The sequence below is a fragment of the Medicago truncatula genome, chromosome 3 (assembly GCF_003473485.1).
Source record: "Medicago truncatula cultivar Jemalong A17 chromosome 3, MtrunA17r5.0-ANR, whole genome shotgun sequence".
NCBI classification, from domain to species: domain Eukaryota; kingdom Viridiplantae; phylum Streptophyta; class Magnoliopsida; order Fabales; family Fabaceae; genus Medicago; species Medicago truncatula.
In genome coordinates, this window is record NC_053044.1 from 42547210 (window position 1) to 42570362 (window position 23153).

Below are 23153 nucleotides of genomic sequence, written 5' to 3' on the forward strand. Positions count from 1 at the left end.
TTTTTATTTACAACCAACAAAAGTAACGAATCCCACCCAAATCCATCGTTCAACAATCACTTTCATTCTTACGAAATTACCCAAACACCCTTACTCCCATCGCTATCAATAGGAGACACATATGTACTTAAACGTCATTTCATACGTAATATTTCTCATCATAGCAAATGGGCCTGGCCCAAAGAAAAAAGAGACGTTTTTCGAACAAGTTTTGAATTGTCACAAGATCAATTATGTAATTTTTTTTTTTGTGGTGGCCGAGGTTTGAACCATCGGACCTTGCATATATTATGCATTGTTTATAACAACTGAGCTAAACTTAAGATGACTAAATACATATTTGATTCAGTGCGAGTTAATTCAGGCAGCGTGAACTAACTCACGCATGAGTAATTTTTAAAAGTTTGATTGAGAATGAGCAATTTTTATTGGGAGAAGATCGTAATTCTTTTTTGAGCAAGTTTTGGATGATGAGAAGATCAAATATATAATGTATAGACAAACATGCACAACTATATAAATATCTTCAAAATCTAAGATTGTTTATTAATATTAGAAAAATCATTTTTTACATTTTGTTTTGGTGGTGTCCGGGTATCGAACCTCAAACCTTGTATATATTATGCATTGTTCTTATCAACTGAGTTAAGCTCATGTGACAAATCATTTTTTACATTTGTCCAAACACTATATATTTGTTCTTGTGATCATACAAAAATTGCGTCGTTTTCCTCCTCATCCAATCGAAAGATCCGAATCTGCTACTTTAAAGGAAGAAAATCACTGCAAGTTTATGTGGATCGTTTTACTTTATTGCTCACTCTAGTCTTATTTATATCTCTAATTTATTTGGTTTGCTCCTATAGTCACTGATAACTTTCTCGCCATCAAATTGACATAATCCCAATCCACCAAAACACCCTTCCCTACTCTCTCCCTTCAATCACTACCCGTGCATAAGTGCGCACGTTAGCTGTCCCCTTACACTATAATGTCCTCTCTCCCTTCGCCACTTCTCCACAGTGAAAGAAAGAAACAAAAATACTCCTCAAAACTTTACTAACTCTGAAATCAAAATGAAACTTCCATAGTTCATTAAAATTGAATGGTAACGTAACGAAAACAATTACTACTACACCAGTAACATTTATTAAAATGCATGATGACATAGTAGTAGAGTTATAGAGAGAGAGAATACAGAGTGGCAGGCAAGCATGTACTGCTGAGAGAGTATGGTGCCTTAAATGGATGTATGTGTAGGCAGTGGTTCAGTTCCTTTATAGCCTGCCATAACAACAATAACAACTGTACATCACTTTCTTTCTCATCTTAACTTTAACACTATTTCTTTCTTTATTCATCATTCATTTCATTAAAACGCAACCGTTTCGTTTCATTTCATTTCTTTCACATCTCAAATTTTTTAATCTGAATCTCTTTTCAGAGTATAACAGTCGCGGATCGGAGATTTTCCGATGAGTGAGCAATGAATCCTTTATGCTGCATTGCTCCGGTTTCGATCGATCGAGACCGGAGTACTCCGGTGGTGTCCAAGTCAAACTCTCAGTGTCAATTAGGGTTAGATTCATCGATCAGAACTGTGAACTGTGCTTCTAAATCGAGTTTTTCAACTCATGATTCATCGTTAGCAGGGGATTCGGTGAAATCCTCTTCGGCTGGTTTGAATCATGATGAAGATGATGCTGTGAATGAAGTTCGTGATTCGAAGGTGTTGAATGGTGGTGGTGTAGCTGGGAGTGTGGCGGGGATATTGTACAAGTGGGTGAATTATGGTAAAGGTTGGAGGTCGAGGTGGTTTGTGCTGGAAGATGGTGTGCTTTCTTATTATAAGATTCATGGACCGGATAAGATCTTGATGAGTCCTGCTAAGGATAGGAGTGTTAGGGTGATCGGTGAGGAGTCGGCGAAGTTTGTGAAGAAGGCGAATTGGAACGTGAATCGAGGTAATGGAGTAGTTGGAGGTGGAGCTACTAAGCAATGCAAGCCCTTTGGTGAGATACATTTGAAGGTTTGTTCTTCTATCAATACTAGATGCTGATTCATAGGGTACTTGATAGAATCTTATAGTGTATGTTTGCGTGAATTGATTATGTAAAATCAGCTTGAAAGTGAGTTAAATTTATAGTAATTTATGTTTGAATTTGTTCATGTAAAAGTGATTTTGTGTTGGATCAAACTATTATCCAAACATGCCGTAGGTCATATATGTATGAAGTGTAATGGGTGAAGGGCTGTGAGGTAAGAGGACTGAGATAATTTCGTTGGTATGCTAATTAATGCAGGGTATTAGATGAACAATCTCTAGACTGACTCGCATACATCGCTTTTGCTATTGTATTTGCATGTAAACATTAACTTTATTTGGTCCTTTTCTTAGTCAATTTTTAGTCAACCTTTAGTCAATTTTTATTCAACATGTAATTAAAGGATCTAAAGGACCTAATTACAAAAAACATGATAGTTCAGGGCTTTGATAAAATAATACTCCTCAAAACTTTACTAACTCTGAAATCAAAATGATATGTAGTACAATTTTGGGAGGCAAGAAATGGTAGAATTTTTTTTTGGGAAAGGATGCAAGTATGGAAGATTTAGTAAATGATATTGAAGTTATCTCTTGGAAGTGGTTTCTTGCTAGAAAAAAAGGGGGTCCTTGCTTGTATTATGAATGGTTCTCCAACCCTCTTCTTTGTATTATTTTTTAGTCGGTAGTGTTCGTTGTTTGGTGGGTCGAGTACCCCTTGCACTTCTCCCCGTTTGGTGGGACAAGCGCTAATTGTACTTCTCTCATTCATTCATATAATATTCATTTTGCAGTTAAAAAAAATGCATTTACTTTGAAATATGTTTAACATACATACTCTCCCTGCGGTTGGATTGTCATTTTTTTTTACCACAACCAAGTAGTGATGTATTTGAAAATTGAAATATGTACCAAACCATCCTTGCTTGTTTACGACATATTCCTGATGTTTGTGTTAAATGAAGGATATGGGTTGTTGAAATATTGGGTTCTTCAGCGTCTTCACCAACTGCTGCTGAAACCACATTTGTAGAAATAGTTATGACTTATGAGGATTGTGATTATATCCTTTACACTTGCATTTTATCGTAGATAAAATCTACCATGAGTGTGCTTTTGTTTTCTTTCGTTTTTAAATGTAAACTTTCCTTGCTTGTCAATTCCCGTGAGTGCCAAATCTAATTATGTTTGTTTGCAGGTTTCTTCTGTTCGCTTCAGCAAGTCTGATGACAAGCGGCTTTCCGTATTTACTGGGACAAAAACTCTTCATTTGAGGTGTGTATCTAGAGAAGACAGAGCCATGTGGATTGAAGCCCTGCAGTCCGCGAAAGATCTTTTTCCCAGGGCTCTGACAAGCAGCGATCTTGCAACTCCAGAAGATATTGTAGTTTCGACAGAGAAGCTGCGATCCAGATTGTCACAGGAAGGCATAAATGAAGAAATCATTAATGACTGCGAGTCTATTATGCTCTCGGAAGTCTCATATCTTCAAGGCAAGTTGAAGTTTCTTCAGCAGAAACATGTTATGTTGTTGGACACCTTAAAACAACTGGAGGTATTGATCTTCCCTTTCTTTACACAATTCTGATTCATAATATGCATTTCTGCTGTGGACGGTTATAACAAGATAATGGTTTTCTGACCTGGCTGCAGAATCACTTTTTTTGCACATTTGGTTTTTAATTTTCCCTAGCAGTAGCTCACCTAGTTTGGATTAAGATTTCAAATTTAACTGCGATTATTGATAACCTATTGTTAGAAGCATGGAGTCTTACACTTTTACCCGACTTTCAATTCTACACGAGCCTTCTAGTGTTTTAGGAAATTCAAGTGTGAAAGGATTTTAAGATGAAGCTGATATTCTTTGCTTCATAAAGAGTATTGTAGGATTATAGTATCTTGTCGGAACCTCCCTAAATAGTGAAAAGTAATGTTTCTTTCGATGACATTTCATGGATATATATGCTCATCCCTCATCTGGATTACTACCTCTATCCCTAAACGTAGGACTTCGTTGACTACAAGAACAAGAGTCGAGAAAGCTGATAGCTGCATTAAATTTGATTATAATTATTGATATTGTATTGTTTTCGTAACTTTACCCTTCATAGTATTGTTTGCTTACTTATTGGTTCAAAAAAAGATGTAAAATAATTAGGAGTATTTAGGCAAGGAAGCAATTAATGCAGTAGAAAATTTTAAGTGGGTCCTATAAAAGAGACGGTCTTTAGATTTTTCTTGTCCCTAGGTCAACCATTGTATTGATATTATTACTGAGAGGAAAACAGCACTGAATTACACTTTATAGTAATACAAACTAGAATATATTTTTCCCTTTAGCATTCTTGCACTTTGATTTGTGGCCATACTGAATCAGTAAATACTGTTGATATGATATTTTTAATGGAAGTTATTCAATTTACGTCCATTATGATCCTGTATATGCTGTGTCAGTGCCTTGTTAAAAGATGAAGTTCTTGTCTTGATTTTCTCTTAAAAAATTAATGCAGACGGAGAAAATAGAGTTGGAAACTACTGTAGTAGATGAAACAAAGGAACGTGAGTCATATTGCACACAAGGGAATAGAAGATATAGTGGTGAGTGCGGTGTTAATATCCTGACATGTCTTTTGCCTTGAACTGTCATTAAAATATATACTTGCATAGAAGTCAATATGAACACCATTTTAGATAGTTGCGTTTATTGTGGTCATGTATTATAAATCAAGAATTTTCAATATTTATGTTAATCTGGGATTGAAATATTTATATTCTAGAAGTTATTTTTTCTTCCAAGTTCCTACATGGTTGACCTCTGGGTAGTTGTAGCCTGTATGAAGCTATCAACTGATTGTTTTGAAGTTTCTATGTTGGTGGCAGTCATCTTACTCCTTGATTTGACCACTTGTGTATCAGATTTCTATTCTGTTATGTCGGAAGGCAGTGCTACAGATTCAGTAGTAGATAATGAAAGTCAAGATGGAGCAGATGCTGAAACAGATGATGAAGATGGAACATATTTTGATACAAATGAGACGTTATATTCAGACGCCCTAAGAAGTGCTTCCTATCGAAGTAGAGAAGGTACAGGAAGTGCCAGTATATATGATAGAGATTATATTCTCCATGATGGTTTGCATGGGTTTGAGATGGCAATCAAAGATATAAGCTATCCTTATGTCAAAAGAAGGGATAATTTACCAGAACCAAAAGAGAAAGAGAAACCTGTTGGCCTGTGGTCAATTATTAAAGACAATATTGGGAAGGATCTTTCTGGAGTTTGTCTCCCTGTTTATTTTAATGAACCACTCTCTTCATTGCAAAAGTGTTTTGAAGACCTCGAGTACTCAAACCTAGTTGATAGAGCATTGGAATGGGGAAAGCAGGTCAGGTCCTCAGCTGTGCTTTCTTTTGTCACAAAGCAGTTTTAAAAGCATGATCTCCTAGGTTCATTTTGTCAAGGTAGATAATATGTTCGGTTAAACTTAAGGAAATCACTACTTAAAAAAAATTCATAATTTCATGTAGCGTGATAGTTTCCACTTGTTCAACATGTTGTAAAGTATTGTTCTGGTAATTCGTCCATCTAGTATTTAGGGCCATCAAATCTGTGCTATTTTTTACCAAATTATTTTGCCAATATATTTTCCACTTTTGTCTTGTGTTTCTAAATCTCCCTCTCTCTAATGAATTGCTTTCTAATACCATTGTCAAGATTTGCCAGTTATATAGACGCTAATATTTGAAAAATCTTGAATTTGTCTCAAAATTTCAACCACGAGATTGAAAGTGAAGTGATTGAATATAATATTCAAGCTTTTTTTTAATATTAATGTCAGTCTGGAATTAAAATCGACACTTGGATGAATTTCAACCATGGATTAAAATATACTTCCTTTGTCCCACAATGAGTGAGACTTTGCAAAAGAAATTTGTCTCCATAAGATTCACTCATTGTGGGGCGGTGGGAGTACATTTTACTTTGTATTTCTTGTTATTCTTTTTACTGCTCTGAAAGCCTTTCTTGGAGTTGAGTTTTTATTAGATAGATGTCAGTGGTTATAGATTTAAAATACTTCTGGGCTGCGATAAGACAACTGAAACAGTAGGGATTAATGGGTTTGGTTTAAGGTTTTCTTGACTAAATTAAGGGTATTTGTAAATTATGGATACTTTTCTAAGTAAAAGCTGTAGGTTTTGATGTCATTACTTAGCTTGTTTGCATGGCCAGATAAATTATGAATTTGGACATGATGGGATTTCTGGAGAAATTTAAACTAAAAATATAAGGTTATGATAAGGTGTTTCAAATATTACAACCAAGCTCCCTAGTCATAGATAAACTACTAGTATAATGCTTGGAAATTGGAACTTAATATTTGTTTTTTTTTTCTGACATTGCACCCTCATTCACACTCATCAAAGTTAATTACAATTAGATGTTATTCTAATTCTAATGTTGCTCAGATGTGTAGAATAAGGGTTTGTTGGTATTGTTCAGTTGCATTACATTAGGTAATCAGTTCCCCAGGTTCGGGAGATTTCATTAATTGGAAAATGAGGCAGACATATCTCAGGCAGGCTTGTAAATGCTGGTGGACTTGCTTTACAAATACTTGATGAAATTTTAAACAACTTCAGTTAGTTACATATTGCTTTAACTAGTACCGTAGAACTAACTTGACAGTTGACACTGACACGATGTGCCACATTGATCTTTAGAGGCGTTAGTACACATGGTTCTAGACAGTCTCTTATACTGCTTTTCATAGGATTGCGAGCCCTATTCTTTGCTAGGGACTTTACGATTTAGTTTGATGTCAAATAATGTAGTATCATTTAAATTCTATAATCGTTGAAAGAGAATATTCAGCTGTCATGTGCATGTTTGATTTTTTGTTTTTTTTATAGCACATGCTTGATTTCCTATAAAAGTAAAAGTGGTTGATTGATATGTTTTATTTTTATATTCTTAGCTTGTTTGAAAATTACAACTTTAATCAAGCTTTTGCATGGTGCAGGGGAATGAATTGATGAGAATTCTAAATATTGCAGCTTTTGCTGTGTCCGGCTATGCGTCCACCGAAGGTCGACAGTGTAAACCTTTCAACCCTCTGCTTGGGGAGACTTACGAAGCTGACTATCCAGATAAAGGAGTTAAATTTTTTTCAGAGAAGGTAACCGGATTTTTCTTCAAATTTTCAGGAAAACATAGCAATAAGATAAGAGAAGTCATAAATTAACTGTTTCATTATTACCTATCCATTGAATCTAAAATAGCTGTAATTGATGTCTATCTAATGCTGCTAATATCATCTAACAAGAAGCTGGCTGCAGGTTAGTCATCATCCAATGGTTGTTGCTTGTCACTGTGAGGGAAGAGGATGGAAGTTCTGGGCAGACTCCAATTTGAAAGGAAAGTTCTGGGGGCGTTCTATTCAGTTAGATCCTGTGGGTGTTCTCACCCTACAGTTTGAGGATGGTGAAACATTTCAGTGGAGTAAGGTCACTACTTCCATATACAATATTATACTAGGTAAAATTTATTGTGACCACTATGGTACTATGCACATCAAGGGCAGCGGAAACTACTCTTGCAAACTTAAGTTCAAAGAGCAATCTATCATAGACCGTAATCCACATCAGGTAGAATTGTGTATACAACTTGGACATAGAGACTGCAACTTCCCTTTGATTATCAATAAACTTTATTTTGATTAAATATATTGTTCTTTCCTCTTTATATTATTTTTCAAAACATCTTTCTTTTTTTTCCTCGCTACTTTATCTCCCAACATTGTTTACTAAATTCCTATCGATGTTCTATTTTTAATGATATGGCAAATAAAGCAGTGTTTATTTGATTCGAAAATCATTTTTGTCTTCACTATTACAGATATGTCACAATCTTTTCACTTTGTTTCTTGTACATAAATGTTTGAAAACAGTGAATAGAGTGAAAGCAAACTACTGCTGTTGTAATTGTCAATGTAACAGCGAAATGAAATCTTAAAAAATTTCATCGCTAGAATTTGTATTCCTTTTATGGTTTAGCCGTTAGGGTTAGATTTTGTAAGGTAAGGTTGCTTATAATTGATTCCATTATTATGGAAGTTTATAGCACCAAAATTTATATTCCTGCTATTCTGTTGTATTAGTTTAAACTAGTTTTGCCTCCTCTCATTTCTTTGTTCGGAGTTTTGTTATTTTAATCATATATCAATCAGGTCCATGGGTTTGTTCAAGACAACAGAACTGGAGAGAAGGTAGCAATGTTAATTGGGAAGTGGGATGAAGCAATGTATTATGTACTCGGGGATCCAACTACAAAGCCCAAAGGTTATGATCCTATGACAGAAGCTGCATTATTGTGGGAAAAGGACAACTATGTCCCCAAGACAAGATACAACCTCTCTCCCTTCGCAATTTCCTTGAATGAAATAATGCCTGGTTTATTGGTGAAGTTGCCTCCAACCGACTCAAGGTTGAGACCAGATCAAAGACATTTGGAAAATGGAGAGTATGAATATGCAAATGCAGAGAAACTAAGGCTTGAACAGTTACAGAGACAGGTAATTAACCTACAGCTCAGCTTTTTGTCCTTCAAATCTGTGTGTGTGGATATGCCATCAGTTTTTTTCCTATATCTTTTCTAGGTTGCTGACCAGTTTTCTTTCCCCCCTTAAATTGGCATGTCAAAATATTTACTAGGTTTTGTATTCGTGTAACTTATGCTTGATCCATATTCATAATTCAGGCAAGAAAGATGCAAGAAAGAGGATGGCAGCCCAGATGGTTTAAGAAGCATGATGATGGTTCTTACCGATACATGGGTGGCTATTGGGAGGCAAGAGAAAAGAACAATTGGGATGGAATCTCTGATATATTCGGACAAGGCTGTGATTTGCCTTCATGTTCTGAAGAGATTGTATCCTACTGAACACTGGTTTTCCTTTGTGGCTCTCGTTTTTTTGCTATATGTCCATTTGGATGTAGGCTGTAAGTTATATATATAAAAAAAATTCTTCCAGATAGTGTATTGAAATTTCTTCTGGCTGCGCATTTCCGGCAATTTGTCTCACATCTTCGCATTTTGGGGGAAATACTTGAAATCAGCCTATGTTAATTTACAATTTATCCAATACTTATGGCTCGTTAAAAATGCACCTCCCTACGGGTCACATCATTCGTTCTGGAACTCGATTTTTACGGATATAGAGAAGTTTGGAAAAAAATATTATTTCTTTGATACTCATTTTCTATAGATTTAGACAAGATTTTACTACTTATTTACAATATAGCCAAAAAAGTACAAATTTCCATGCCTATCTAGACTTCTGTTGAGATAAATGCTATATAAAAATGTTCGATTTTCATACTCAGTGTAAAAGGTAAAATGATTTTGATGATTTTACTATTATGATTGATTGATGACTGTATATGAATTAAATTTTATGCATAATTTCTACATAACTAATTTCAATTGTCAAATAGTATAATGTAAAAGATCCTATGAATGCGTTTTTCTGCGAATATCCTTTGGTTAAAAATGTTACTATTGATTTATGTTTGAATAGTTATTTCTCAAATGTATATTAGATAATATAAATTTAATTTAACACTTGATTCTTTGAATGTTTATTTACGAGAAAGATAAATTTTACTTGAATACAAGTTGATCAAAATTGCACATGAATGATATTTACGAGAAAGAAAAAATTTATAATGAACATGACAATAGGAAATGAAGTATTTTGATTTATCATGAAAAAAGTAAAAGTACAAGATCAAATCTACCTGCACTTTTCATGGCCAATATAGCCACCCGAACATCCTCATTCCACCATGCATAACTTTTGGCTATTTTCTTTAACTTGCATCTTGCTTTGCATAGAGGCTCATAAATGTGATTTGTTATTTTGATTCTTTGAACACCATTTCTTTGATTAATGCTCCCATGGTCTCTTTACACCACTTTGCCATATTATTAGAAATTAGAATATCTAGTTGAAACACACTCTTAGAAGTAAATCAATGTACTGGTTTCATGGCCAATTAGGATATCTTATTTGCGTTTGTGACAGAGGGTTATGTTTGATAAATTGCCGTTTGTAACAAGGATTTTCTTACTGGCTTTCGCTTTTTGTTTTCTTGCTCTATTCCTTTTTCTTATTCGTTAGTTTCTAAAAAAAATATCTGCTTGCGTTTCAGGCAATACTAACATGGAAACTTTTAATTCAAACAATGTTTGGAGAAAATATTACACTAAATTCATTTTTAATCAAATTTATGTTTGTAAAATGTGGGTTCAATTTATTCCAAATGTAGTCAAAAAAAATTATTTTATTTTTTAACTTGAAACAAATATAGTCTCATAGGTCTCACACTATTTTTTTTATTTTATTTTCATTCATGGTGGAGTAATCCGTAGGCTTGGATTGAGTTTTCCATCTTATGATGTTAATTTTTCCCCCTTTATTTTTGTACTTACGTAATTGTTTCTTGCGACACTGTTGGAGTAATTCTTAGAGTGTGTTTGGATGAAGAAATGTTTTGAGCGAATGTAATGTTTTGTGGGAATTCAACTACTTTGAGTTGAATTCAAACAATAGAATTCACATTAAAACATTTCCCCATCCAAACACACTCTTAGACAAATCTTATACTTATTTGAGTTTCTTTTTCGTTTAATCTATTTTACAGTCAAAGACTATCTATCTACTTTGAATTAAATTAAATTTAGAAATTAAAGGACCAGCAAAATGACCTTAAAAAAAAATTAGTTGCATTTCTTTAAATGTTTTTCGTATGTTTGTTTATTTTTACATAAAATTCACTTTCTAAACTTTGAAAAAATTGTGAATTTAAACAATCATCGGTAGTTAAAAGTAATTTATGTGAATAACCACACAAAAAATGCACCCAAGTTTTCATCTTATTTTTATGTTACCTCTCTACAAATGGAATCGTTAACACGAAAATATTTCAATGAAGTATGCTTCTTTTTTTCGTTGAGGGACTGGATAACTACAAGGTATTTCAACTAAACTGTGTTGCCATTAAATAGAAGGTTTCAGAAAGTAATGAGTGAAACAAGCAGCATCAAAATTACACAATCAAAATTTAATATAAAAATAAAATAAAAAATCAAGCAGCATCTCGTTGATTGCAGTTGGCTTAACATAAAATAGAGGTCCGGAAAAAACAGACTAATTGTACATTCTAAGAACAAAAAGAATCAGGTTATGATGCAACACTGCCCCGTATTTGTTGCTCCCTATTTCCACGCTTTCCTCCCACGTTGTTGTTTACCAGACCGCGACTGTTTTATCCTTTTCTCTATCTTAGTTCTTGCCACCTTCTTTCTCTTTGCAACCATCGGCATTTGTTTCTTGTGTTCCTTTTGTTTGTTACTTAGACCACCCGTCTGTTCAATACAAAAAAAATATACACATCCATTGGATTAGAGTGTAATCATGCAGCAGCAATAAGATGTTCGTGTAGACATATAGTCGTTCTTTCAAAATCAGACATGAACTACATACTTTATATTTGATAACAAGAAACTTCATTGAATTTAACATTTTGATCAACTGACTGGTTTTAATAGTGTGGCTCTGTTTGTCAATTTGGTTTTTTTCTCGCACATATACATGTACAAGAAAAGCATTGCCACACTGTTATATTTGGAGAATCACTTCACTGGGTTGTGGAGAAATTCTAGGTGTCATGTTTTGGGTAAATACAATTCAAACTCGTAAAAAATCCATAAGGAATACAATTAAAAATGCAAAGATGCACAGATTTAAATATTTTTAAAAATGAGCAAGAGCAACTAACATACCTTTCTCTGTTTTACAGCTGCTCGAGCATGGTACTGTCCTCTTTCCTCCCTCCCTGCTCTAACCATCGCCAACCTCTCCTCCTTGTTAAGCTTTTTCTTTACATGAGCCTAGAAGGAGCGCACATAAATAAGTAAATTTGATTGCCCTTGTTTTCTCTTTTTGTCATGGATTGAAGATAAAGATCATCTAGAGATCAATTTAAACAAGTCAGAGCTACTTACTTCAAGCATGGAACCATCCACTCGCTTTAAACCTAGTTGATCAGAGCTTGGAATCTTATTTGTTGATGACTTTAAAAGCCCATGCTGTGCTAATGCAGTTCTTGCTTCGTTTTTGGCCTATAAATTGAAGTAAACAAATTCAACATAAAAGTTACAAAAGTTATAAATTTAGCTTACTGAATAAGAGGTGAACAAACCTTTAGTTCCTTGATCCTCTGAAAGTCTGCATTGGAAAGAATTCCATCTTCATTTTCTGGCAGGGCATTCTCCATTGTTGTCCCTGCCAACTTCTTCAAAGCCCGGAGACTTGAATCTGCAGCTGTAAGTTGATCATTGAAATCGCTAAACTTCCTCTTTTTTGCCAAGTCTTTCAACGTAGTTTTTGTATCCACACTTCCAAGAATATGCAGATCACCATCTCCTTCATGTTCCGAAATCCCACCATCCTCTTCACTGTCTTCTAGATCATCCCCCTCGTCTTCAACATTATCAGCATCATCACCACTGGTTTCGTAATCAGAACTTCTATCGTTTTCATCGTCTGATACACCATCATGATCTTCGGCTTCATCATCATCACTTCCGGTATTATCACTGCCTAGCTGGTTGTCATCATCAGAATTTAAACTTACCTGATCATCTTCCTGCGCATTGTCTGAACCACAGTCATCAGAATGAGAACTCTCCTGCTCAACATCATCATCAATAATCTGTAACAACTCAGCACCAGGAACGTCAGCCGCAACATTGACTTCTCCATAAGCCTTTGGTTTTGCCTTGGGGTCAGTAGGCCTCCCTCGGTCCTTCTTAATTAGCAGTGAAGGGCAAACCTGCAAACAAACAACATTAATCAAGTGTGTAAAATGAGCATGAGAGAGTGCTATTGTGCTTTAGCACACCCCCCACACAAAAGAGTTACAGTAATCACCTCTCGGAATAATGTAATCAGAGATCGAGCTGCTATTGAAACTCCTTTCTCATGTGACTTCTTATATAGAGCAAGGTCTTGAAGTAGGTCTTCACTCATTAACTACAGTCCACAATCAAAATATCAACATAAGACAAAGGAAGGAGTTTATGAAGTTAACAGAAAACACAGGATATAAGTTTTAAGCATGGGAGTTATCCCGTTCCAAGGACCACGCCACAAGCATACTAAACAAAGTACTCATGGATGATCTACCAATGAAGGAACACATTTAGGAATCAAACTCAAGACCAGGACTTTTAGTCAGCTTAGTTCAATCCTACTAGCTAAAACCAACCCTTGTTGGATGCGCAAGATATATTTTGTCAGAACATATATCAGCAAAATGCACATATGTCCAACGACCAGAAAATTTCAGTACTTACCAGTGGCATACGCAGGCATATCTCCCTGACTGCATTTATTCCAACAGTGATAGCCTAAACATATCAACCAAACTCATCAGCAAATCAAAGTTGAGCACTCCTGTCATAATAAAAAGTCCGCAGCACTATATCAAATGATAAGCAGATTCAAATAAAGACCTCTGGACGTGAGCGGTCATGTACAAATTGATTTACAATTTGTTTGAACAAGGGTTCAACTGCATCAGGAGGAACCTGCATCCAAAAATAACACCTTGAATGAAATAGGATTCAAAGAAAAACAAAACAAAACAGCATACTTCAAAATACTTAAGAATCAAATTATGAAAGAAAAACTACTAACTATAAAAAGTAAAAACAAATCTGGTTAAGAGAAATCACAATATGCAGTACCATATCATGGCAAGCCTGAACCGCTGCTGCAATCAAATTTGTAACGTCTCGTTGATGGGGCTGGTTGCAAAATACATATATTACAATTGTCACACTTCAAATATTTATAGAATACCAAAGTTTATTAAATTTAACTAATGATACCTGGATATATTTCTGAAGATAAGGGTAAAAGTTTAACAACATTAACTGGTGAAGCCCAATTGTTCGAGCTATCACTTTCAACATCATCATCTTGACCTAAAATTTTGAAAGCGTAATTGTACAAACCAGTAAATATGGAGTCTTCAATAATCATTGGAAGATTTCAAAAGGAAATAGAAGTTTTCATTTACAATAATTTAGGCATGTTGCTTTGGTTTTAACTAACATGTACCTCAAATCGTTCATTGCATTTCTGCAGACGTGAGAACAGCTTCTCCACAAAACCCTGCAGATCACATGGAATCAAGATGTTGATTGGACAGAGTAAAATGCAACAAAATGCGAACAGGAAATGTATATATGATATTATGATACAAAAATTTACAAACCTGTGGATCTTTCAGATGGTTGAGTGGTGAGTAATAGATGTTACTCTTCCTTTCAGATGATCCGCGCTCTTTCTTTTTCATGTTACGTATTATGCGGTCTAATTGCCTTTTCTTTTTCTTTTTGCTAGCTGATGTACCTTGGTGGCTTGCCTAAAATTTTGTAAGAATGACCCATGTTACTGATAACTAAGTTCAATTTGCAAAATTTATCAATGAAAGTATAAAACAATCTTAAACATATTGCAATGTTCCTAACATCCTTATCTCCTATGAATGAGTGCAAGTACAAAAGGAACTTGGGGCTGAGTTTGGATGGAGGGAGTAAAGCAGGGAGAAATTCAGTCAAGTATGAAAGTCGAGAAAGCATAATCTCCATTTGAGCTGAATTCTCTTCCTGTCAAACATTTTTTCCTCATATAAGTGATAGTTGTCGTTACCAAGCATTTCTTGTTAATTGAAGTTATCTTGTTTGATGTTATCCTGCACTAAAGGGTTCAATCTCTATATATGTGTCTGATACCGGACTAGAGAACGCAATTTAACAGAAACCCAAAGATAGACCCCAAGGCTTTGTTTGGGAGTATGGAGGCAAGGGGAGGGCTTTGGGAGGTGGGAAATACAGGGGAAATTGGAGAAATCTTTCACAATTTTTGAAAGAGTTTTTTTTTTTTTTTTTAATAGAATGATAAGTTAATGTTTATGATTAATATAATTTTAATTTTAAGAATATTATAATAACATAGATTGAATTTGAAGAATTCATATAAACCCTCTAAAGTCCTCCTCCAATACAATTTGAGTTCCCCAAAATTAGGAGGATTTTATATTAAGTATGAAGAAAAATAAAACCCACCAAAGCCCTCCTCTCCCGAAGTCCTCTATTTCTTCCACGCGCTCCTTCCTTTTTTCCCCAAAGCCATCCCCTCCCTTTCCCTCCAAACTCACAAACAAAGCCTAAGTGAATAGAACGTAATTACATAATGCTCATGGTAACATTCAACTCAAATGGATATGACTTCAGATGAAGATGGCTCTCTGTCAATCCCCTCAAGAACGCTACTCTTTTCCCATATATCTAATCAATCAGCTGAATATTCCCCTATACTACCCAAATGATATAACAGAATGCCACATCATCCGATATTAATCATCACAAACTAACACCCCCTCAGCCCCAAATTCTTTCTCCTAATACTAAAGCTTCTAGCAATGCTAACTCGGCACTTGCTTATTTGCTAATTTAAGGGGGCTCTAAAAGTTTGTGCCTTGAAAATTTTGGCTAAATTGTATTTATCTCAAATTTTCATGCATGATTGTGTGCTATGTATTCTGTTCACCGAGGCGTTAAAGCATGCTCAATATCTGTGCCTGTGCGAAGTTAAATATGGAAGTCAAAAAGTATAGTCTGCCTTAGATCTGAATTCTCATCTTATAACTTGTAAGTCATATTCTAAATAATTAATTATAACTTTTATCTTATTTTAGACTGTAGATCTGATCATTGTTGCATTATTTATGAACTCACATAGTCGTTAGTAGTTTACAAGAGGAGTATTGACATTTAAACTTGAAATCAACTTCACTGCAGTAACTGCCATTTAGCACTTCCAAAAAAATAAGGGCACAGCTCTAAATTTACAAAAAAAAAAAGAGTGATATTCAGTAATGAATCAATGAATTCTCTCCAAAACTCCATTACTATACTTATTACCTTTCCGCTGCATCAAAATTTCACCCAACCCCACCCTCTTCAGAACTCCTAAATATAACCTTAGATAATCAATGCCAATATCATTCATATCAACTTATATCTACTGTTCAGTTTGAGTTTAGAAAGGAAAAAAATACGACAGCAAATTTAGCTAATAATTAAAAGAATAACACAGTTTTAATTCAATTTCAATGTTTATCAGACAATCCTCTCACCTTGTAAACCGTCTCCCTTCTAAGAATAACTTGAGGTGATTCGGTTGCTTCCTCATCACTGCTTTCATCATCACTATCTTGGTAGTTTTCAATCTTCTCATAATCAAGCAGAAAGCATAATGTTGATATCATGATTCTGAAAGAGACATGAATATAATATTTAGGCTTGATATTTAAAAATAAATAAAAACTCAACAGTACACGAAAGCAAACAAAAGAAAAAACAAACCTTGACGATGGATGGAAGGAAGCAGTGCAAATTGCATTTGCTGTTCTCTCATCAAACCATGTTCGTCTCTTGTGAAGCTCACAAAGTGTCACAAGCGCCCTCTTGGCCCGGTCTTCATCCTCTTGCTATTCAAATTTTACAAAACCATTCACTTACTTAGAAATCTGTGTTTCTATTAACTCATCTTGTGTTTTATTAAACAACTTGTAATCAAAATTTAACGGCCAGAAAAGCACAAAAACCAGAGAGATTAATTTCTATGCACTAATTTTTACATGTGCATAGTGCATCCAATGAAATCACACCATTGTGCTATTTTTATAGGTTTAGCTCCTAAAAAATCTCCATAAATATCAGTGTTTTGATTTGATTGGATACATATGTAACAAAGTTGTACACTGTCAGTGCATAGAAGTTAAAAACTAATCTAAACCAAGCAAGCACAAAACAGAATCCTTACGAACTAATTGAAATTAAAAAACACAACACAATGCTATTAAAAAAAAAAAGAATCGAGCTTAAATGAGTTCTAATATGCAAAGTCAAGCAGTTCCTCTTTCTCGGTCCGAAAAGTGCAAAAAAACAACGTAGAAACATTGACAAACCTGCAACATGACAAAAAGAATGTTCTGAAGGGCACGGTTTTTGGCTTCATCCTTATGTTTTTGGTTCATACGTTTTATGCTTTTAACAACGTGCGCAAACGTCAACTCCCTCAGCTTTTTATCACCTAACGTTTGAAGCTCCATAAACAACGAAAGCGTATCTTTAATAGTAACAATCTGCAAAATCCACATAAAAATGAAACCAATAGTCAAATTTCCATTTCCAATCACATAAGAAACTGAACAACGAAAAACACAAACCTCTCGATTAACAAGAAGGATAAGAGAATTGGCTAAATCGTTACGAAGCCCAGAAGGAAGTGTTCGAGCAGCGCAACGAAGCAACTCAGCGAGTTTGTTAGGGAATTGAGAGAGGTGTTGAGGGTAAAAGGAGGTGAGATGAGAGAGGAACATGGCTTTATCAGCGAGATCTTTGGCGACGGTGGGATCGTTGGAGATGCCGGAAATGGAAGTGAAGTTCATGGCGGATTGTTGTTGGAAGAGTTCAAGGGAGGAGTTGAATTGGCTGCGGATTAAGAGGAGTTCGGATTCGTAGCCTTCAGGGTCGCATTTCATCTTTGATTGAAGTGATGGGAGGCTGAGCTTTTCGGATTTTAGACCGGAGGGGAGAAATGACTCCGTCGCGGCATGGCTACGTTTCATGGTGTTGTTTGTGCAGAGAAGAGAGTGTTTTGCACTCTGATTTTCTGTTATGCTCTTAAATCTAACCTAATCAGTAACTACCATGGGCTGGGTCGGGTTGGCGGTACAAAATAAAGCCCAAGACAATTGGGAAGAAAATTGCTCTTTATGCCCCCCCTCATTGCCTTTCTGTGTATAATAATAAATAAATTCAAATAATACCACCATTATCCATTTAATTGCACATGTAAAATGAGAAACGCGATTCGTTCAAGCGCTTTTCAGGTTCGCTTTCTCACTATGTTTATTATAGCTAGAACTAGAATTAAAGCTTTTAATGTAACCCTTTCCTTTGATAGGTAATTTTAAAACCAAAACTCCTAAGTGAGGAGTCTATGGAAAAGTTACTCAACAGAACATGGACATTGCCAAACCCTGAAACTAAAATTCATCAAGTTATTCATCAACATGGATTGGGAGCTCGTAATTTTCTATTGAACACAAATCCAGATTTTCGTAATGGCAATGTTGAAATTGATAAACAAAGGAAAAGCTTTTATTTGGTGCGCGATGATTTGTTGCACCCGGTGATTAATGGTAATAAAGCAAGAAAATTGGATGGATTACTTCCCTTGCTTCATGATTATTCAGTCACTGATGTGGTAAATTATCCTTCAACTTATTACTTTACAACAATGTTTAGTATTCTTTAGTAGCTCATTTTATTGGCTTATGTCAATTTCTTTATCTTAAACTGTTAACATTGCCAGATTTCATATACTTGGTCCCAAAATTTAAGCCTTTTAACTCATTATCAGTCAAGAATCAAAAGGGTTTTCAGTAAAATCAGGATTCCTTTCGAGCATAGTATTAATCTCACAATCTTGGTTTTGAAATTTTCTTTCTTACAGTAATTCTTATTATATCTATTAATGAATCCTTCTAATTCCTGTTTCTCCACTGCTTTAGCATTAAAAAGTGAGTTAACTTTTACGGGAGACTAAAACACTTGATACCTTGTTAATTTCAAAATTTAGTATTTGCCATAAACAACTGAAGTGGTGTCAGATTTTCTTGTTAGTGTTCAATATGTATCTGCTTATCTTCGAAGCTCAAGGTGTAAAGGAGGGGGGTTACTACTACTTAGTGTCCTTTAGTTTGTTCCTCATCATCCTAGTGATTTTTCTGTCACACAATGAACTTGATTTTAGGATTTCCAAGATCAAATAACATTCAGCAACAATATTTTCTAGGTTACTTGTGGAGGTTGTCAGAGTGCTCACACAGCTGCTATCGGTAGGTGATTTTCTGAGTTATGGTGAAAATTATGTTCACTTTTCAAAGCGTACTTTTTCTGTAAATTATGTTTAATTCTTAATAGTTAATACTACTTGTCGTATAATGGTTTGACTACTTTTGCAGCTGTTCTGTGTGCTGAGAGAGGAATTGTGTCACATTTGCTTCTACGAGGAGAGCAGCCTGAAATCTTAACTGGCTATAACTTGATGTCTACAATATACGGAAATGTCACATATGTTCCAAGAAATGTTTACGCCAACAGGGAAGAAATGCTAAAGAACTATGCCGAGTCAGTGGCCGGAAACAGCGGTTCTGTTCTATGGTTCAGTGATATCATTCAAGCTTCTTCAACAAACGAATTGTCTACTTCAAATTTTATGCAAACGGATGCTAGTCGAAGTGAGGGAAACCATCTTCAAAAGATTTTAATTGTCAATGAAGGGGCTGGTGATTCTGTTGCTCTATTAGGTAATGGGAAATTGGAGTTTGAAAAACAACAAAGCATATCTTTGGGAACATTTTCTCTTTACTAGGTAAAAATCTTGATACGAGGGCTTGATCAAGTGATAGTGGTGCTTACTGCTCATATGATTTTCCTAGATAAAGTTATCTGTATTTAATTAGAAAATTTAATATATAAGTGAGGTTAGAATTATCAATAAGAACCAAGCATCTCATTTACATACCATATATGAAAGATATTATTGAACAGGTTTAAAAGAACAATAAATTCATATTTTTGGTATTAGCCCTCTGGTTCCCAGTGGAAAGGGCCCCTGTTAATCTGGAGTTTGGCTGGGAGAGGCAAGTTAAGCCTGACTAAAGATCGTTTCAGTCAGGATTCGAACCCGGGTTCTCCTAAACGATCCGCTCTTAACTAAATCTTATTAACCACTTGAGTCCAATCGTTTGGTTGAAAATTCATATGCATTTGTGCTTGTAATAATGTGAATTGTGTAGCAATTCTTATGTTTGACATGTATATGCATTATCATTTGCATATAATTTAGTTTTTCGTCACATTGTCTTGTCTATTTGTCACCTTACTTTTCAAGAACCTTACATCCTGACAACCTTTTCTTCTTAAAACTACTGTTTGATATATATTGTTGTAATTGGAACAGTTTTGTTAGAATATAATATTTCAATCTTTTCTCTTATTCTGTATGTATCACCATGATAATGCGTAATTGCGAGGGCAAGCTTTATTTCCTTTTTCTTGATTATCATTTATTAAGAGTAGGAGCCTGTACCTAGTAACTAGTAACTTATCAATCAGTTAAAAATATTCAGATTATTAATTTTATTTAATTCTACAAATTGGCGCTGAAATTCAGTTAACTTTAATGGTTTGATGTGGCAAGAACTTTATGAAAGTGTTATTTCTTTGTATAGGTATTATTCGGTTAGTGCAATACTTGTCACAGAATCATTTACTTGGGAAACAAAGGGCCATGAAGTTTGTTGTGGATGCTGGTACTGGCACAACAGCAGTTGGTATAGGACTTGCAGCGCTTTGCTTAGGGTGCGGTTCAGTTTGTAGCATGCTAATTTTGTTAAAAGTATTTTTAAAATGTTTTACTGCTACTATTCATGTTGGGTTTTTAACCTTATTTGAAAATGCTATATGAAATCTTAGTAATCTTATTTGTTGCTTCCGTGCAGACTCCCATGGGAGGTATATGCAGTCATGCTGGCTGATAAAATTGATGGGTACCGAAAACAGGAAAAGCGCTTGATTTCTGAATTCAATAAGCATTTTAATGTTGAGTTCATTGACCACGATGTAAACAAAGATGATGGGATTGTGCACTGGGTGGAACGTGACCATCCAAGAAAGTAAGATGTTAAAGTTTTTTTTTTTTTTTTTTTATGGTATGAAGATGCCACAGACTTCGCAGGAACTAGATTGTTAGAGCTATATATCAAAAAAAGATACCTCCAATGAGTCAATGGCTCCTTCAGAGTGTAGTTCTCTCCTCAAAGTCAAACCTTCCTTACTCCCAAATCCCCTCCCTGACACAATATCCTCTTCTTTCCTGCTATACTAATACTAATGATCATGTCACAAACTAACTATACTCTATCCCCACCTTCTTTCTTTGGACTTAGGTCCAGCACCTGATGCAATTCTTTCTGTCTCACATTGGAGTCCAATAGGCCCTATAAAAAAGCGCAAACAAAAAGGGGGCTATTTTCTCTACCCCCGACATCAGTGCGGATGTATGCATCCGGACAATTTATGTGACCTGGATGCGCTTTCAGAAACATAATTTTTTTAGTTGGGGCAGGGGAAAGGAGTGCCCAAACAAAAAATGATAGTGTAAAGACAGGTTTACTTCCCCACTTTCTTTACTTTCAACCCTGCTTTGGTTGTAAGGAACTCGTAGTCGTGTCCTCAAATAGGTTCTTTTAAACTTGTTCCTCCTTGTTACATTTTGTATTGCACTGTTGAATGCATCTTCTCCATTGGCTTAGTTTTTTATGATCTGCTAGGATGCTAGAAGGTGTGCATTTTTTATGCTTACATGTGAAGCACATCCTTTAATAATGAATGCTCGTGAGTCAGGCTTTCTATAGTACATATAGAAGTTTAAGATGTGAAGGCAAACATGGAAGAGGTGTGCCATCATTACTATTGTAACACAGCCTTCTTTTATATTTATATCAACTTCCCCTCTCAGAAGTGATCATAATACCTTTAGTGAAATAGTAAGAAGTGCGTAACCGTCAGCATATTACGCTTTTAAAAAAAATGCCTTTTTCAAAAAGTACAAGTGATTGCTAATGTTAGCTGCTAAGACAGTAACTTATAAAATTTACACTTACGCCGTCCTGTTGGTAACAATAACTAGGTGACTTAGTTCTTGTGCAACCTCTTTGTATCAGCTTGATAAAGTAATTGCAAGGAACTGTATGGAACGAACACTAATAGTTGGTCTCTTTTTCTAGATTTGGCAATATTTTGGATGGGGAAATGGTAGTATGTCAGCAAATTGCCCAGCAAACTGGTATTCTAGTGGATCCTGTCTACACATTAGCTGCTTGGGAAGCGGCAATGCTTCTTTCTAGCGAAGAGAATGAAGGAAGAGCAGAAGTTGTGATGCTTCACACTGGAGGCACATTGGGCTTGTTTGGGTTGGCACAGAGGTACAAAAATTATTTTGGCATGCTCAAAAATGATTCAATCATTGTTAGAAAATGATGTTTTAATTTTCTTTACCCAAATAGTGTAATTTCTTTTGGAATTTACAGTTTTGGGTTATTTTTTTATGGGAAATGTTAACTAGTGCCCCCGGGGCACTGGTTAAGTCGTGGCTGTGATCCACACCATTCCTTTTGTTTTTTATTTATTTTTGACAAAGTTGTGGATACATTCCACAACTTACTTTTATTTATTTACTTATTTATTGTAGATACATTCATGACTTTGTAGTATTTAGTATCCACGACTTCACTTATTTTAAACTTGTTTATTTGAAAATGGTAAAGTCGTCATGGTTGGGAGCCACAACTTTGCCCTCTTGATATATGCAATACTATTTGCTTCATTCATCTGCAGTTTTGTCAATGTTACGCAGGGTATGATTGAAATTCATTTTTCTCAATTTCCATGATTAAATATTCTACACTGCAATATTGTCCTCCCTGAAAGAATGTGTCATATATCGAATTCAATGGTATACTTTTAGTCTATTGAAAAAACATGTTTGATATAAAAAAACGTGCTTGGTATTTTAACAAATAATTTAAAATTTTCAAGTTAAACTTAGCTCATTAATTGTTTTTCTTTTGTTTCCTTTCTTACATTATATAAGGACCTTTGATGCTAAATTGGAAGAGAATGCAGAATGAAAATAGTAATGGATATTCTACATGTATTATCCATTCCATGAAGCACGTACATATAGATAAAACACTTATCATGATACACGCTTGTACTATAAGCTGCAAATAAGTTGTTATCCAAACAAGGCTTAAATTCTTAATGTGAAGCATACTATGTTTGATGATTGCTCAATAATCCCCTCAAAATGCTCACATTTTCATAAAAGTTACCATC

The 23153-nt window shown here is 35.0% G+C and overlaps 3 protein-coding genes across 3 annotated transcripts; 2 read left to right on the plus strand and 1 right to left on the minus strand.

The window, feature by feature from the left end:
* Positions 1–881: 881 nt before the first annotated feature.
* LOC11416111 (oxysterol-binding protein-related protein 1D) lies at positions 882–9210 on the plus strand. The gene is made up of 9 exons (XM_003601826.4): positions 882–1307; positions 1445–2029; positions 3243–3599; positions 4555–4642; positions 4961–5430; positions 7066–7221; positions 7382–7690; positions 8272–8616; positions 8802–9210. The coding sequence occupies exons 2-9, from the start codon at positions 1487–1489 to the stop codon at positions 8982–8984; spliced, it is 2451 nt and encodes an 816-aa protein (XP_003601874.1). The 5' UTR covers positions 882–1307; positions 1445–1486; the 3' UTR covers positions 8985–9210.
* Positions 9211–11081: 1871 nt separating this feature from the next.
* Positions 11082–17853, minus strand: LOC11422176 (protein SDA1 homolog). Its single transcript, XM_003601827.4, has 15 exons — positions 17411–17853; positions 17150–17326; positions 16545–16669; positions 16316–16451; positions 14390–14539; positions 14233–14286; positions 14001–14096; positions 13857–13916; positions 13623–13697; positions 13464–13517; positions 13039–13140; positions 12308–12940; positions 12111–12227; positions 11889–11996; positions 11082–11471 (listed from the first exon to the last, which is right to left on the minus strand). The coding sequence occupies exons 1-15, from the start codon at positions 17810–17812 to the stop codon at positions 11322–11324; spliced, it is 2439 nt and encodes an 812-aa protein (XP_003601875.1). The 5' UTR covers positions 17813–17853; the 3' UTR covers positions 11082–11321.
* A 135-nt stretch (positions 17854–17988) lies between these two features.
* On the plus strand, positions 17989–22558 carry LOC11417612 (D-cysteine desulfhydrase 2, mitochondrial). Its single transcript, XM_003601828.4, has 7 exons — positions 17989–18076; positions 18151–18453; positions 19045–19087; positions 19214–19558; positions 20486–20615; positions 20756–20929; positions 22043–22558. The coding sequence occupies exons 1-7, from the start codon at positions 18044–18046 to the stop codon at positions 22293–22295; spliced, it is 1281 nt and encodes a 426-aa protein (XP_003601876.2). The 5' UTR covers positions 17989–18043; the 3' UTR covers positions 22296–22558.
* Positions 22559–23153: the final 595 nt, after the last annotated feature.